This window comes from Lampris incognitus, chromosome 2 (genome assembly GCF_029633865.1).
Source record: "Lampris incognitus isolate fLamInc1 chromosome 2, fLamInc1.hap2, whole genome shotgun sequence".
NCBI lineage: Eukaryota > Metazoa > Chordata > Actinopteri > Lampriformes > Lampridae > Lampris > Lampris incognitus.
In genome coordinates, this window is record NC_079212.1 from 138,377,256 (window position 1) to 138,394,832 (window position 17,577).

At 39.5% G+C, this 17,577-nt stretch overlaps 1 protein-coding gene across 1 annotated transcript; it reads left to right on the plus strand.

The window, feature by feature from the left end:
* The first annotated feature begins 9,518 nt into the window (after positions 1–9,518).
* Positions 9,519–14,770, plus strand: LOC130108339 (signaling threshold-regulating transmembrane adapter 1-like). Its single transcript, XM_056275243.1, has 6 exons — positions 9,519–9,669; positions 12,539–12,658; positions 13,178–13,214; positions 13,413–13,474; positions 13,568–13,626; positions 13,746–14,770. The coding sequence occupies exons 1-6, from the start codon at positions 9,636–9,638 to the stop codon at positions 14,004–14,006; spliced, it is 573 nt and encodes a 190-aa protein (XP_056131218.1). The 5' UTR covers positions 9,519–9,635; the 3' UTR covers positions 14,007–14,770.
* Positions 14,771–17,577: the final 2,807 nt, after the last annotated feature.

Here is a 17,577-nt window from a genome sequence, read left to right on the forward strand (position 1 = left end):
AACACGTCCGCTGCACTTTCCCAAAACCTCCCCATTCCTCTTGGTTGTCTTGACAATGGTAAGTACACTTAGAGGCACGGGACATCGTTTGAAAGAAAACTTGGGGTCATTTTATGGGATCACAATCCTACCCAACCACACACCTAATACCTTAAAACACTTTACACACATGATTATTCACATGAGATTTCCCTACGGCAAACATAACCAATTACATGAAAATCTGAGTCCAGTAAAAATCAATGATTTTTCAACCATCTGTGTGATCAGGAACCATTCAGATTGACTATAAATGTGGTTAACAATCAAATCTTGGAGATTCAGACAACTTTAAATGATGCACAGACAAACTCTCCACCATATAGACACAGACTGATTTTGTCTTTGAGATGGGTAAAGAGCTTGTTCACAATATTAGCCAACACTAACTAGTTTGTTGAAAGAATGACTATTTCATACACACGGCGGATTTCTGTGTAATTTGTGGTTGTATGACTACCCTGGAAGTGAGTCTATACATAATTCATATATAAAGGAAGATTTCTGGCAATTAAATTTATGAAAAATGTATGAGTAGTTTCCATTGGAAAAACACTGAAGTGCTCCTTTGAGCAAGATACTGCACTTCTATAAAGTTTCCATTTCCGGTGGGACTGCATTCTGAATTTATGCATTCAGAAGTACATGAAGATGGCCAAGATGTCAAAAACAAAACAAAAAAAGTAAATAAGCAAGCAAGCTGTGAAGGTGAGATTTAAAAAAGCAACAACAACCTAGTTCTTGACCTTAATCTTAAAAAGCAACAGTATAACTGGTGCCTTCACCCATCACTGCTCTCTGATGCATCATTCTCACAATTCATATCTACTAAGATTTCAGAATTCCTGGAAACTAATGACAACTTGGATGACACAGACTCTACTTTATGGGAAACTTTTTAAAGTTGTGATTAGGGACCATATAATTTCTTTTGAATATTCACTGAAAAAGGAAAGGCAAAATTGCCTCTTGGAAATTGAAACTGAACTATCACAACTTATCCATAGAGCTTCCTCCAGCCCTTCCTCTTTACCAAATATTCTTAAATTTAAATATGAACATAATACCATCCTATCTGGTCAGATGTGTAACCAACTGTTTAAGATCAGATAGAAACATTTTGAGTTGGGGGATAAGCCCCATAAATTATTGGCCCAACAGCTAAGAGGTTTACAAGCTAGTAGAGCCATACACAAAATCAGATCAAAAGCCAGGGAAATGGTTATTGATCCTAAAGTTATAAATGATTGCTTTAAGGAGTTATACTTGTCAAAAGCAAAAGGGGACATTTCTGATTGGCTGGGCATCTGAATCTCCCTAAGCTGAGCAATGCTGCTTGAGAGGGTTGAAATTCTGAGATCACCACTCAAGAGATTTTGGATGCTATCAAGTCATTCCCCAATGGCAAAGCCGCTGGCCCGGACGGTTTTGTCATTAAACTGTATACAAATATTTTGGGAAGGTGGCTTCCCTTCTTTTGAGGATGTTCACCCATTCATTTGATATTCGGAAATTCCCCTGCACACTATATGAAGTCAATATTTTCCTATTACTAAAAGAGGGTAGGGATGAAACTGAGCCTTTGTCTTTTCATCCTACTGCATCACTGAACTCAGATATGAAAATTTTTATGAAGTTATTAGCAAACAGGTTAAATAAATATATTCCATCCATCATCCATGCTGATCAAACTGGCTTTGTCTCCAATAGATTTTCATTTTTTAACGTCAGAAGACTAATGAACACAATGTACCATAGGTATAAGAAGGGTTCTAAAGTGGCTGTCCTTTGCCTAGATGCACAGAAGGCATTTGATCAGGTGGAATGGGCCTATATGGTGGAGGTATTGGAGGAATTTGGGTTTGGTAGCCAATTTGTCTCGTGGATTACAACATTGTTCACCCATCTTCATTCATACTCAAAAACCAAGAAAGATCAGCACCAGTCTTATTACATCACGGGACACGCCAAGGCTGTCCCATCAGCCCGTTGCTCTTTGCAGTCACTGTTGAGCCCCTCACCATTAGTATTAGGAATCACCCTTCTATTGAACCCATCTGGTTGGAGAATGTGTATCATCATATTTCCTTATACATGGATGATGTTGTCCTCTTCCTATCACAACATGAGAATTCTGTTCCCGTTTTGCTAGGATCTTGTAAGGTCATTTGGTGAAGTTTCAGGATATACAATTAATTGGCAGAAGAGTGAATTTATGTCACTGGGTGCTGATTTTAACACTGCATTTCTGCATAATCTCACTTTCAAAAGTATGGATAAATTGAAGTATCTTGGAGTAGTTCTGCCAAAAGACCCTAACTATTTTTAAAGATGAACTTTCCTGAAAAAGTGGAAAAACTGGGGGGGGGGGGCATTGAAAAATGGAGGACCCTTCCTCTTTCTATGGTGGGCCATATAAACGCCACCAAAATGGTCTCACTGCCAAGATTTTTGTATCTCTTTCAAAATCTACCCATTTTTTTGACAAGGTCCTTTTTCAAATCAAATACTCAATAGTTATGCCTTTTGTCTGGGGCTTTAAAGCTTACAGAATATCAAAAACTCATTTACATAAACCAAGAGATATGAGTGGACTAGGACTACTGTACTTCCTGCATTATTACCGGGCAGCGAATGTGCGGACCCTTGTCTATTGGCAGGAAGGTTACAGAATGGAAGTATCCACCGGAGACTCCCTCTTGGGCTACCATTGAAAAGAGTGATGTCAAAAACAGCTCTCTTCCAGCACCCTTTTCTCCGTACCCAGATATACTGCAAATACTTAGGTGGGCAACTTAATCATTTTGAATAGCTTGAAAGTATGGCAGTAAATTAAGAAGGGCTGCAGATTACCAGACACTTCTATTCATACCCCAGTATATCACAATCATGCATTCCCCGCATCCCTCTCAGATGCATCTTTTATCAGTAGGAGGCTGAAAGGTATAGTCACATTGAAAGATTTGTATATTAACAAGCAATTTGCTTCATTTACTCAGTTAAAAAAAAAAGTTCTCTCTTCCCACCGCACATTTCTTCTGATATTTACAGATTAGGAATTATGTTCATCAGTGTGTGCCTAACTTTGAGTCTCTCCCTGAAGAAAGAATGATTTATAAGCTTTTGTTGGGCCCACCTGAATCCAAAAAATTGGTCTCAGATTTTGTAAATATATATTCTGAACAAGTGAATTATGTCACACACTCTCTGAAAAATGCCTGGGAGGAGGAACTGGGTGATGTTTGGGAGGAGGGCCTTAACAGGACCCGATCTTGTTCTCTTAATGCTAATCCAATTCAAGGTGATGCACGTGCTTCATTATTGAAAAACTACATTGCACAGAATCTTTCCAACCATTTCCTCTCTGTTATAGATGTAAATCTACAGAAGGCTCTCTGATCCACCTTTTCTGGGCATGCCCAAAACTATAATTTTTGGTGTGACATATTCAAGTGGTTCTCTGACATGTATGGCTGTGTGTTTGAACCTGATCCAGAGCTTGCACTATTTGGGTTTTCTCTTTCTCTACTAAACCACAGTGTCTCCGTGCAAAGCACTATTATGTATGGAATGGTAATTGCAAAGAAAGTAATTTTAAGGCTCTAGAAGTCAGATACTGTGCCTCAGTTTAAGACCTGGTTAACTGAGCTCACTGGTATTTGGTCGGACATATGGAGAAAGTTCGATATGGCATGACAGCCAATCTCAATAAATTTTCTGATATATGGCAGCCAATTCTGGATCACCTTGCTCAGTATGATGCTGAACCTGACCAGCAACAAAATGCATAGTGTGCCATCCACCTCTCATTGAGTGCTAGATGTGTTGCGCTAGTGATGCAGCAATGTAATTCATTATTTTCCTTAAATACGCCCCGTTTCTTTTTTGTCCTTTGTTTCGAATTTGTTTTTGTTTTTTGATATGGGTTTCTGTTTTCTGTACTGTACAGTGGAAAATCGTAATAAAAATAGTGCAAAAATAATAATAATCAAGGTACTTTATATCACTGCTTGTGGGAATTTGAGGAGATTCAAAAATTTCGGAGCTTGTGATATGCTATATCTCCCAAATTACCTCTTCTCCAATACCTCTAAGTCCTTAACTGTGTATGCTAAGCATTTATCCTGACCATCGCTCTCTTTCTAATGGAGAAAGAAAAATGGTTTATTCATGTCTACTACAAACCAGGCACTCGATTGCCATGTATTGGAAGAATGTTAGTTGTCCCTCTCTTGACTACTGGATGAAAAACTTAAAATAAAATTCGGCTATTGGGAAACTCACTTAAATAGTTCAGAAGGTTTATGAGTTTTACAAAATCTGGGAGATGTTTTTGGAATTTGTTCAAAATGGTGACACTGAAAAAGCATTGGAAGTGTGAGGTTATAGTGAAAATAACTATTATAACTACCTATAGAATAGCTATCTATTGTGAGGAATGAGTGCTGTACACTGTTCTAAGTTTGTGACTGCATTCTCGCTGTATTTTTTTATTTTTTTATTTATTTACTGACTTTTTCTTTTCACTGTAAATCTTTGTCCTTTTTAACTTGATTTGGCTATTTATTTTATTTTATATACTGCTATATGTTCAATTTGGGGGAAATTCCGTTACAATGTGTTGTATAAAACCAATAAACATGTGTTTAAAAAAGAACCCCTTGGGGCTTATAGAAGGAATCTCCTGAATAAGCAATATGAGCACATAAAAAAGTGTTATCCACAAAAGTAAAGAAGCTATCAAACAAAATAAAGGAAAACATAAAATAAGACACATAAATCAACCAAAAATAGACAGAGAGAGAGAGAGAGAGAGAGAGAGAGAGAGAGAGAGAGAGAGAGAGAGAGAGAGAGAGAGAGAGAGAGAGAGAGAGAGAGAGAGAGAGAGAGAGAGAGAGAGAGAGAGAGAGAGAGAGAGAGTTTAATTTTACAATCAAATATGATCAGTTCAAATAGTTTGGTTCATCAGACAGGACGTAAGCCTATATTTTAAGTTCTTGAGTGAGGCTGACTGAAATGTGATTTGAATATAACTGTTCCATAGCTCAGCCCCCTTATATCTAATAGAGTACATGACAGAGCCCAGTAGGAAACACCGGAAGGTGTAACCATTTAGCGTGTCTTGTATTATAGTCATGTACATCACAGTTAGGCTGGAAGAATACTTTACAAGAAACGGAAAGTGAAGCAGGCTGATACAAAATGTTATGAACAAAAATAAAATTTTGACATGTATTTATGTTGAAAATTGATTGACTATTGAGCTGATTGAAGAGAGGGGCTGCATGTTCTGCCCTGCTGCTAAACATGGCAATTCTACAGGACCTTTTCTGTAAAATATAAAGCTTGTGACAGTGAGTGAGATAAGTAGCACCCCAAATGATATTACAGTATCTGAGGTAAGGCTAAATTAGGCTATAATAAAGAATCAATAAACATGTCTGATGAAGCAAATGTTAAATTTTTGCCAATGATACAGATATATTTTATTATACAGATAGATAGATAGGTAGATAGATAGATAGATTTTATTATACAGATAGATATATTTTATTGCAAACAAACTGAATATGACTAATATGACTCTTCCAGCTTGGGGTTTCATCAATCAAGACTCTAAGGAAACTTGTGGATGAGACCTGGGTCACTGGGTTATTCTCAATGGAGAGGCAAGAATTAGATTTACAATTTTTAAGTTGCAATAAAAATAAAATGAACACCAGTGTTAGGCTATCTATCTTAGCATAATTGCGTCACTGTTTCTGCACATTTGTCATTCGAGCGTTGCTGTTGATTCCTATTTCCACCACTATCTTCCTATCCACTTGGCAAAATGTGAAAAATGAGGCCTTTTAATGGGCTGAATTATGAGCTCAGACCCAACTTTGAGAGGAAAAGATTTGTCTGAGAAGGATGCAATATCCACTCCATTGTTGTGATATAGTTTTTTTCTGATATAGAAGGTTATTTAGATAATCCAATCATGCCCTTTGTATTAACACCTGGCATTTGTTGTCTGCATTGTGTAAACCTTGTGAACAAAACAAGACCAAATTTCTTGAATTTCGAAGGTTGAACAAATCTGGAGCAAAACATACTATGTTTACCTTGCATGCCTTACATGTATCTCATCCACGCTGCATATCCTGTATGTCAAGCTGTACACTCGTGTACATTTGCCCAGAACTATAGTTCCTAATGTACATTTCATACCATCATCTGTACAACCTAGCTGTATTGGATATTTATTTGCACTTGCATTGACATTGCACATCTGTACATCTAGTCCATTGTACACCCATCGCACACTGCATATTGTATATAGCAGTTTATAGTAACTTTGACTTTTATGGATTTTATTTTGGAGTTATATTGTAATTTGTCTTAATTTCCTTTTTAGTTTGTAATATCACCTCAATTTCGTTATTCTCATACCTTTCCTTGCTTTACTACGCCTTGCACCGTCATCAGAAAATGCCAGTTAACATCTTGGTACAACGTTGTACTAGTATAATGACGTATACGTCAAATAAACTTCGAACTTGAACTTAACTTTTTTTTCTCCAAAGGAAAACATAGCATTTCAGAATAAAGAATATCTGTAATTGATGCAAACAAATATCAAGGCCTCCTTCTGTATCATGCGCTCACAATACTTTTTGATTCTATCTGGTTCTCATCTTTATCCCAGCAGGCTTTGGAAGCATACAGCTAAATTTCAAATTCTTTGCTTTATCCATATAGTCATACCAACCAATGCTAAAACAACAGCTCAGCGATCATCTCAATCAGCTCAAAGAGAAAGCCTAACAGAATCTAGTCCATTGGTCCAACTCTCCACAGGGTTTATCACCGGAGTCCCAGTGTGACTTTGCTGGGACTGGATACCAGAGGAACCAGAAGTTCTGTTTTCTTTCATTTCCACTGACATCAAGGCACAGAACCACTCCAGCTTTGAGCAATAGTCCTGTCAAGAAGATGGTAGATGGTAGGAACAGAACAGCAGTGCCCCCAGCAGGCGGCTATTGGACCCTGTGACAGTTGGGACTCACGGGGAGTCAAATCAGCTTCTTGTATAAGGGCACTTTTTTATGTGGGTGGTTTGTTTCACCCTTTAAAAGACACAGGAAGCATCATTAAAGCCAACAAGCAAACACTGAGGGGGGTTCCTTACATTCACTCTAAAACACAAACAAATGGTGTTTTCATAGTGTGGACTGGCTGGAAGAGTGACACTGCCTTACCAAGTGAAAAACCAACATCTGAGGGGTGTCTTTTAAGGTACGAACAAATAAGCAAGTCTCTTCTAAAGAGGTGGAAGTCACCCGTACATGCCACCAGGCTCGTGTTAAAAAGAACCATTCTACATATGCCCCTGCTTAGCACTCATATCCATTTCATGAGCGTTTGTCATTTTCTGCCCCCGTGCCATGTTGTTTGGATGCCTTAAAAATGAACTCCTACTCTCCTTCATAAACTGCACTTTTGTGTGTTGAGGCCGTGAATGTCTTAAAGGGAAAGACGACTGCAGAGGAATTCAACTAGTAAGAAGAAAAAGAGACCCCCCCCCCGAGCCATTGACAGCCATGTACAGTGTATAGATATACTGCCCTCTGCTGGTTAAAGTGGAAAAGGCCCGACGTTGTTACTGCTGGTAGTGTTGCCCGCACATATTTGCATGAATTTTGGTGATTTTGTTTTCAATTTTGCATCTGCCACAGGTTAGAAGGAAATGCATTTGGATAACTGAAATTTACTATTTAAAAAAAATAAATTACTGACACCTATGGTGATACCGGTAATTGCGTTGATGTATGATCACTTTCAATCCCAGAGATTTGACAGTGTCTTTGTGTGTGTACGTGTTTTTTTTTCCAAGTTTGAATTTGAAGGAAACTACAGAATCAGCCTCTCTGATGTCAGCAGGACGACTAGTCCAGAGAAAAGGGGAATGGTAAGAAAAAGCTCGGCGAACCTGATGACTTCTTCTGACATCTGGGAGCAAAGAGGAAGAATGCTACATGAGACTCTCCCAGATCTGACAGATACGATGGAGCAAGCCCATACAGTACTTGACATGTTAGCAATTAGCACTGTAGCATGAGTAGGAAGGGGGGCGGTGGAGGGAGTGACCCAACAGTACTTAGAATTATCCAGAATGCAACTGCAAGACACAGATAGATGGAGCATTCAGAATCTAAGTCAAGATGTCTCTTCTCAAAAATGGAAGATAGATTACGGCCATCTTGGCCCGTCTGGACTGTGGTCTGGAATGGCCCTGGCTCCCAAGGAGGGCTTTGTGACTCTGTTTTGATATTTTGATTTATGCAACCTTTTTCTCTCTTCCTGTCTTTTGCTTTTCAATGTTTCCTAGTATGAGACACATCAGAGGCCTGTTCTACAATACAAGACGTGTTAGCCATATGTGGGCAGTCGCTTTCAACTTGCCTTCTCTCAACAGGGGACTCGCCGCTAGAGAGTGAGGTCGTTCCATTATTCATGAACGTCACGGCAACACAGCAAGAACGCATTAAGTACACAATCTAAATGTGCATCCAGTTAGTATTAGCAAATACAAATGATGATAATGACCAAACAGTGCAAATGTAATTTTCCCTTGCATGCCGATTCCCATTAATGTACCATGTTGTCGCTCAGTGTCCAAACAGTGTCAAAACAACCTCTTTTGGACAACCCTGTTTTCAACACTAAAACTTCTCAAACTGTCCTCCTATACTCTGTTTAACTGATAACAGCTCCCAGATATTTAAAGCTCCTTACTTAATTAGATTTCTTGTGCAATGTTGTAAATTTAGCCAAAATTGGCTGGTACCCAGTGATGTGGATGATCATTATTTGGCAGCCATATACCAAAAATGGGAAATGTTCTCACAAAAGTATTAATTCATGCATTTTCTTACGAAACTAAAATATTCTCTCTTACTTGCATCAGTTTGATACTATTTACTCTGACATATACTATGAATTTATGTAAAAAAATATTCACGCGGAACCTAAATAAGGAGGGTAAACTGTATTTAGGTGTGTTTACCCTCCACCATGGGTAATCCATATGATAACCGCTCACTGTACTTCCACAAAATAAAACCATTTTTTAAAATGGATTTTCATGGCCTTTTGATTGGTATGGGCCTTGCTTTAGCGTCGCGGTTCTTACATTAAAGCAAAACTGTATCGTGTTCCCTTTCCCCCCCTAAGAGCTGTCTTACAAGGTTGTCTTATCATAGGTGGATGATTCTCGGTCGCTCTCATAGGAAGGGCTGTGGTTTTCTGCAATTGCAAACATCCTGTAACTTACCTAAAACTTGCTCTATCATATGAAAAACACCATCTTCCTGAAGAGCAACATACAGAAGGGAGAAAAACAGACGAGAAAGTCAAGCAATATAAATATTTAAGAGACTTCACTTTGCGATTTAATCATTTTGAATCAGTTTTTCAGAAGAGGGAGACACAAACACACACGTATGCACACACACACACGTATGCACACACTCACACACACACACACACACACACACACACACACACACACACACACACACACGGAACTGTACTTTAATTGAGACTCTGCCATGGAAAAGGAGTGTAATGGGACAAAAATATCAGGTAAGTCTTTAACATTGTACAAACCATGTCAGCTAATATGCAACATAAAGAGATGTTTCTGGCCGTATGGACTGATATAAGTTTCAATTGAGATTCCATTTAATTTACATTTTAACATTTTTTATTGTAATAGTCAAGGATACCTGAATATAGAGTACTGACATGATATGATATGATATATGATATTTTATAATATAGTCAAGTCAATTCAATTCATTGCCATTAAAAACAATGTGCAGGCACATGTGTAAAATGGAATGAGGGATATGTGATGTGATATATGATACATGATATGATGTGAGGTAATATTAAATGATTTATGATATAAAATTATATGTGATGTGATGTGATGTGATATGATATGAATTGCTGCTACATGCTATCGTAGGTTTGGTATACAGATCCCATTTTATACAGTCGAGCTTGATTTCAAATATCAGAGTGAATGTTCAATCATTAATGAAAGCTGCCATTTTTGATTCTTAAAAATATTCCTGGTGAAACTACGACCATAAGAAAACAGTCTACTACAGTTATACTTACATTTTCGTCAGATACTGTGTGAGCCTCACTTGGTGAGCTGCTTTATAGACAAAACAGACACGCTTACCAAGGTGTTTTATTTGGTATGAAGTCCCATAATGTTCTTACCCCACTGAGAGATAACATCACTTGTTTCAAGGAAGAGCACTTGTTTTGTGACAATAGTACTTGTTTCAAGACATTTACTCTAACCGCGTTAAATCACCTTTCATACTCCCTTTACTCTTGGCACCAAATGCATACTAAAAAAAAAAGGAGGGGAGGGTACAGATGGAAAAGTACTGGTACAACAAGTAAAGATATCATAGAAAATACTGTCCCGCAAATATAGGCACAGTTTCTTCCACTGTCATATTCATGAAACAAGTACACTTTCTTGAAACGAGCACTGTTATCTGCCAGTGGAGTAGGGGAATTTTACAAGCATTAGCCTGAAATAATAATTATTATTATTAGTAGTAGTATTGGCATTATTATTATGAGACTTAAAACTAAGATAAAATACCTTGATAAGGTTATTTGTTTTGCAGTGTGTCCCTTCACTCTAACACAGCATTATAAAATGCTGACTAGGGATTGACCTTGTGGATTCAATAAGGGGACCAGTGCACCAAGTCACATCTACAAACATAATCTTTTCCCATGACTGCCACTATCACGCGTATAATTCGGTATTATCAATGTAGTTTTTTATGCAGTTTATTGTCTTTACAAACCTGTAATGTTTGCATAGGTTTGCAGTAGTAGTAGTATTAATAGTAGTAGTAGATTGTCTTTGCAAAGCTATAGTGTATATTTTTTAGTATGGTCACGGGACACTACTCTCGGGCTGTTGCTGTATGACACCTGTAATGTATAATGTTAAGTAAATGTTGCGTATAATGTTGTGTATAATGCGTGGGTGTGCAGAGTGTTGTTCCACGTGTTTACTTGCTCGCGAGAAAACAATGAAAAAATGAATGTCATATAGGTTGGTCTAATGTGTTTACCGTGAGGCAAACTTCCAAGACTTCTCCACGGACACACAGTCGTGTGTATTTGGTACTGCTGAATGGATCATTTCTGAAAGATGCCACTGATTTTGTGCTTAGTTGTTAGAAATATAGCACTCATCAACTGAGTGCACATGAATAGATAAATCGAAATTATATCCAGTTTCTTCTTGATAGTGCCTGCAAACGGTTTTTCACTATGAGCAATTACCTGCCACTGCAAATTCTTCTGTACTTGCCAAGATTTAAAATCTTAGATCCGGAAATATGAGTTTAATTATCTTGTTTTAAAAGTTATTTACTAGTTTCTAGCCTTGAATTCATGGTATATTCTTAAATTGATCATGAATATGTCTTTTATGCCTCAATTAGTCAGGAAATCTTACAATTGAGTAATTTATTGTTAAAACAAGCTACATTAGCTAGAGTAGCAATTTGTACCATTCTCTTTCCCAAAAAAATAAAGTTTCAAGATTCAGTGACACAAACTCAAGTTCAATTGATTGATTTAAGAATGACACAAGGTGTTTATATATATATATATAAATACATTTTTATTCAATGGCCCAACATGCTTCACCTATCACGAAATGAAAGTACACTTTGATTTTCACTGCTCAAACTTGGAAAGAGTTGTCAATAAACGTTGACAGAAATTCCCCTTGTCCTGTTTGCGATTTCAGCAAAATCAAGTTTCCTGTTTTAAGATGGGTGCTCTGGGATTAAGGACTAGTTTTAAGTTTGGGCCTACACATTTCAAGATGAGCCAACTTGTTTCAAGTAACGGAATAATCATACTCCACTAGTATTAAGTAGTGTCCACTTAAATTAGTGATTTGATTTCTTGTTCCTTTTTCAGTGTGCTAAAATTGAGAATGCAAAAAATTGAGCTAAGATTTATTTGCTTCATTTGCATCCTTTTCAACTCCCAAGAATTTGGTAGTAATCTTTACAGCTCTTGATTGTTTTGACAGCATCCAGCTGCTCTGATGGGTATGGTTTAGCGTTGGCTGTGTCTGGGGCACCCTCCCCTGATGCGGTGCTGTAGCGGTCTAAGCGTCGGCTTTGTGTCGATGCAGTAGGTATGCACGTTAAAAGAAAATATTAACAGGAGGATATATTGACTTATGGAACCCAAAGGGAAGCTAACTTATAAATATTAGGTTGCAGGAAGGGGAAAAAAAATAAAACATGCAAGCAGCAAAAGGTGGATTTTGCAATTATCAAGCATCATGAAGTCGGGACAATGTTGGAAATGAATCATGTCAGTATTGTCACACAGGTGGTATAGCTTTCAAAAGTGAACCACAGTTTACTCTCTGATCTTGTTGTAGTGGTCCTGCGTGTTTTCTGCGGGTCGTTGGAGCTGTGGATGCTGTTAGGAGTGGTGAGTACCTTGATGGTACTCTCGCTGTGCTGGAATATACTCTGGTACATGGCAAGAGTTTGTCCAGGTAATAACATCACTTGCTTTTTAAAATTATGTATTGAGGGGGTGTCTGGGTGGCGTGGTGGTCTATTCCGTTGCCTACCAATTTGGGGATTGCTGGTTCAGATCCCTTGTGTTACCTCCGACTTGGTCAGGCGTCCCTACAGACACAATTGGCCGTGTCTGCGGGTGGGAAACCGGATGTGGGTATATGTCCTGGTCGCTGCACTAGCGCCTCCTCTGGTAGGTCGGGGCACCTGAGCTGGGGGGGAATAGCATGATCCTCCACCGCACTACATCCACCTGGTGAAACCCCCCACTGTCAGGTGTAAAGAAGCAGCTGTTGACTCCACGTGTATCGGAGGAGGCATGTGGTAGTCTGCAGCCCTCTCCAGATCGGCAGAGGGGGTGGAGCAGCGACTGGGACGGCTCTGAAGAGTGGGATAATTGGCCAAGTACAACTGGGGAGAAAAGGGGGGGGGATCTGTAGTAATGATAACGGATTTAAACTCCATCTGATGGCGAACATACCATTTTGTTACAGAAAAGGGGAAAGCAATTCTTCCAACGTTCAGAAGAAGGTGTGTATATATAGTCAATGACCCGAGGGAATACAATTTATTTATCTATTTATTTTGCATCTCTATTAGTCGGTTGCTTCTTGCCAGATATTTTAGAACGCTGGACATTGCACATCGTAGCCACATAACCATCATTTAGGTTATATCAACATATCCACGTTAAGATTGTCCATTTTCTTTTTGCTCATCGACATGAAGTCTCAGACCTGTCGACATGGAAGACAACCCCATTTACGGAAACATAACCTACAAAAAAACCAGTAAGTGTGAGCACGTGCTCTTCTGTTCATGCAAGATGCCGTTGTACGTCTGTTTATAGCCAGTTTAATGATGTTCTCTGCCCTCTGAAACAGATTCTCCATACGGTTCTTCATCTTTGAGAGAGCACAACAGAGTCAGACGTGGCTCAGAGGTAGAGGCCTTCAGCCACACACCGTTTTTTTGTTTGTTTTTTTTTACGTCTTTACATAACACTCTGGATTCAAAATTGTGTAGCAACAGAGATTACGAAATATATGACTTTGTTTCCAGCCTCTGTCTAAAGACCAGGATTGCTACGCAAACCTGGAACTGAAGCCTCCCAAGCAGCCGTCCGGACGAGCCTCCCCGTCCCCGGCCATCCAGTACTCGGACGTGGCGACACTGCTGGAATACGTGGAGCCGGACAAGGACAGGGCCGACAACGCAGACACCGTCTCTACTCTCTCTGACCTGTATGCTGCCGTGCAAACCCAGAGACCCAAAACCCTGGACACGACCGACAATGGAAAGGGCTACGCCAACCATATCTGACACACATATTATTACTCATGGTTATATTATATATGATAGATACTATACGTGATGTGATTATTGCTTCTCCCCGTTTAAGTTTTGAGCTATTCCCTTCAGCTCCCACTGGGTGTCACTATGTGTTAACTTGTAAATGCTGCAGAAAATCTTGAAGGGCAGCTTAATGGAGGGGCCAGTGTTTTTTTTGGGGGGGGGGGCTGGCACTCAAATTGTTCTAACTGAGAAGACATAAATCAATGCATATTACACTATTTGGCTATAATAGACTAACAACTATGTTTGAAGTCATAGAGAATTGAAAACATTGCACGGCAGCAAGCTTTACGGACAGGATATCTGGAAACGAGCCCAGGGTCTATTATTGTAAGGCCCTGTGTAAGATCGCAGATCTGTGGCCAATAAGGTTACCATGAAGTGCTTATCCGAGCTGACCACTAACAAAAAAATCAGTATTTAGATTGTGGGGTGATAACGTGGGTGGCCAGGTATGACCCCCGATATCTGACCCATTACTGCAAAACCTTTTTGTTCATTTTTTTATGCTTTACTGGTCAAGTTAGGCAGATTATAATGACATCTGAATTTTTTTCATATATTCAATTAAAATCGTTGATTAGTTGATTAGATCTCACGGTCATCACGTGGTTAGGTTGCATTAGAAAAACAAGCATTAGAGAAGTTGAATTCTAATCAAAGGCAAAAGTGTTTGTTTAGCCGAGTTGCATCCCTTTTTAGTTATGATGTGCATACGATGAATAAAAAGAAAATATCAAGCTATAAAAAAAGATTTGCATTCAATTGCCAACTTAAAAGAAAATAGTGCCAATCGAAATGGAGGTTCCTTATTTTTCAGAATTGCTATTTTTCTTTTAATCTACTCTTAACACGATGTTAAAAAAACAAAAACAAAACACATCCTTCTTCTCTTGAATCAGGAACGCTTCCATGACGCCCCACAACAGCAACGCAAAGGACTTTATGGACGACGATACAGGAGCGAACACGCAGCAATGCATTCTGGTACATGTAGGTGCTGTGGCAAAGCGTCTGTGGGCAGGAGAACGCTGATTTCTCTGTCAGTATGGTACACACTGAGGACTTCATTGCTTCAGCCAACTACATTACCTATTAGTACTGACTGCAACCACAGAAAGCAATTGATGAGATGTCCTTTTAAGAGGAAAAGTTTATTCTTAAAACATGAGCCAGGCTGTCAAAGAAGGGTGAATCAGTTCATCTGGACACAACGTTTATTGACAGATGCGTTTCATCACTCAACTAAGTGACATCTTCAGTCTAAACTGACTGTGGGTATCCCCACCCTTATAAACAATACAGTACAACCTGCTTCTTCTTTCGGCTGCTCCCGTTAGGGGTCGCCACAGCGGATCATCCGTTTCCATCTCTTCCTGTCCTCTGCATCTTCCTCCGTCACATCAGCCACCTGCATGTCTTCCCTCACCACATCCATAAACCTCCTCTTTGGCCTTTCTCTTTTCCTCTTCCCTGGCAGCTCCATATTCAGCATCCTTCTCCCAACGTACGCAGCATCTCTCCTCCACACATGTCCAAACCATCTCAGTCTCGCCTCTCTTGCTTTGTCTCCAAACCGTCCAGCCTGAGCGGTCCCTCTAATATACTCGTTCCTAATCCTGTCCTTCTTCGTTACTCCCAGTGAAAATCTTAGCATCTTCAACTCTGCCACCTCCAGCTCCACCTCCTGTTTTTTTAATCAGGGCCACTGTCTCCAAACCATACAACATAGCTGGTCTCACAACCATCTTGTAAACCTTCCCTTTAACTCTTGCTGGTACCCTTCTGTCGCAAATCACTCCTGACACTCTTCTCTACCTGCCCCGCCCCCCTGCACTCTCTTCTTCACCTCTCTCCTGCACTCCCCGTTACTTTGGACAGTTGACCCCAAGTATTTAAACTCATACGTCTTCGTCACCTCTACTCCTTGCATCCTCACTATTCCGCTGTCCTCCCTGTCATTCATGCATAGGTATTCCATCTTGCTTCTTACTGACTTTCTTTCCTCTTCTCTACAGTGCATACCTCCACCTCTCCAGGCTCTCCTCAACCTGCACCCTACTCTCGCTACAGATCACAATAAACAATACAGTCCAGTACAGTAGCATATTGACCGAAACCAACGACCAGTTTCATATGCAAATATGGGTGTGACCATTAACTAGAGTTTCGATGGCCATGTGTACTATTCACAGAGGATTTGGGAATTTTTGCAATCACAGCATTGTAAGATGGTGACAGATGAACTCTTAGCCCCCCCAGTTCAGGGAATGGTCGTTCCCTCTTAACATAGATGGGAGCAGCGTAAGCGGTTTGGATAATGGATGGACGAGACATGATGTTTGGAAAATATGTGTCTCAGCTTTTCCGACACTTCCGCCACATACAGAATCACCACTGGTCTACGGTTAGGTAGATGTTGGCTGCTGAACTGTTTGGGTGTCTTCCTGGGATTGACAAACGCCCAGTTAGGATACTCCCACTTTCTCCGCTTCCCCGGCTGCTGTGTTGGTGGAGACGTTGTGAGCTTGGTGGACAGAGCAATAATAATAATTAAAAATAAAAAAAAACAACCCAACAATCTAAATGTCTTCTAATTTCGAAAGATTTCCAATGTGGATACGTTGCAAGCATGCAGAACAGTTGCAGATTTGAGTTTTGCACATACTATATGTTCAGATGAATTCTTATTTGAATCAGCAAACGAGTCCTTTTCAATGTCTGAAATTTCATCTGAGACTCTAAAAACATACACTTATAAATATACTATTAAATCTCCTTCAAAATGAAAAAGGACACAGAACGACCGCAGCATCTCCACTATGAGCTTTAATTTAAGCGATTTTTAATCGAACAGCTGTCAACTGATGACTATACAATTATTGTCCATCCATCCATTAGCCAAGCCGCTTACCATTCGGGAGTTAATTTATACAATGATATCAATAAACCTCATTAACGTTCATTGTATTTATAACTCAAGCATGGTTTTATGGTCTCTATTGCACGTTTGAGACACCGGTATGCTCATCAACGGTTTTCACACTTGTAATTATAGCATTTACACATAAGTTATATATACATATGCAATGTGCCATATCAACTTCCGTTGTATACTTAAGCACTGTTTTAAAAGTGGCGGCTGCTGACCCAAATGTTTGGTTAAGCAACCACCCAACCAACCCCCCCCACCCCCCATTATATTTTTAAAACATCCCTCACTGGTTTCAAACGGGCAGCCAGAACACCATCATAGCGGGGAACATTTCTACCGTCTCTCTCTGTAGTTTCCTTTATTATCGGACTTTTCACTCTCATCGTGCCCCCTAAATGCTGCTCCTGGCGACCCAATGATGACACCGAACCAATCAACCTCTTCAGAATGTGTCGTTATGCTTTGCCAGCTGGAGCCGCTTGCCTTCATCGATCAGAGTATTGATCCTCACACTTCCCAACAGACTTGATTGCATGGCTGCACTGACATGCTCCTTTGGTTTTTTTCATGGAGCTGAACAGATCTGTCAACATTTCATAGCTT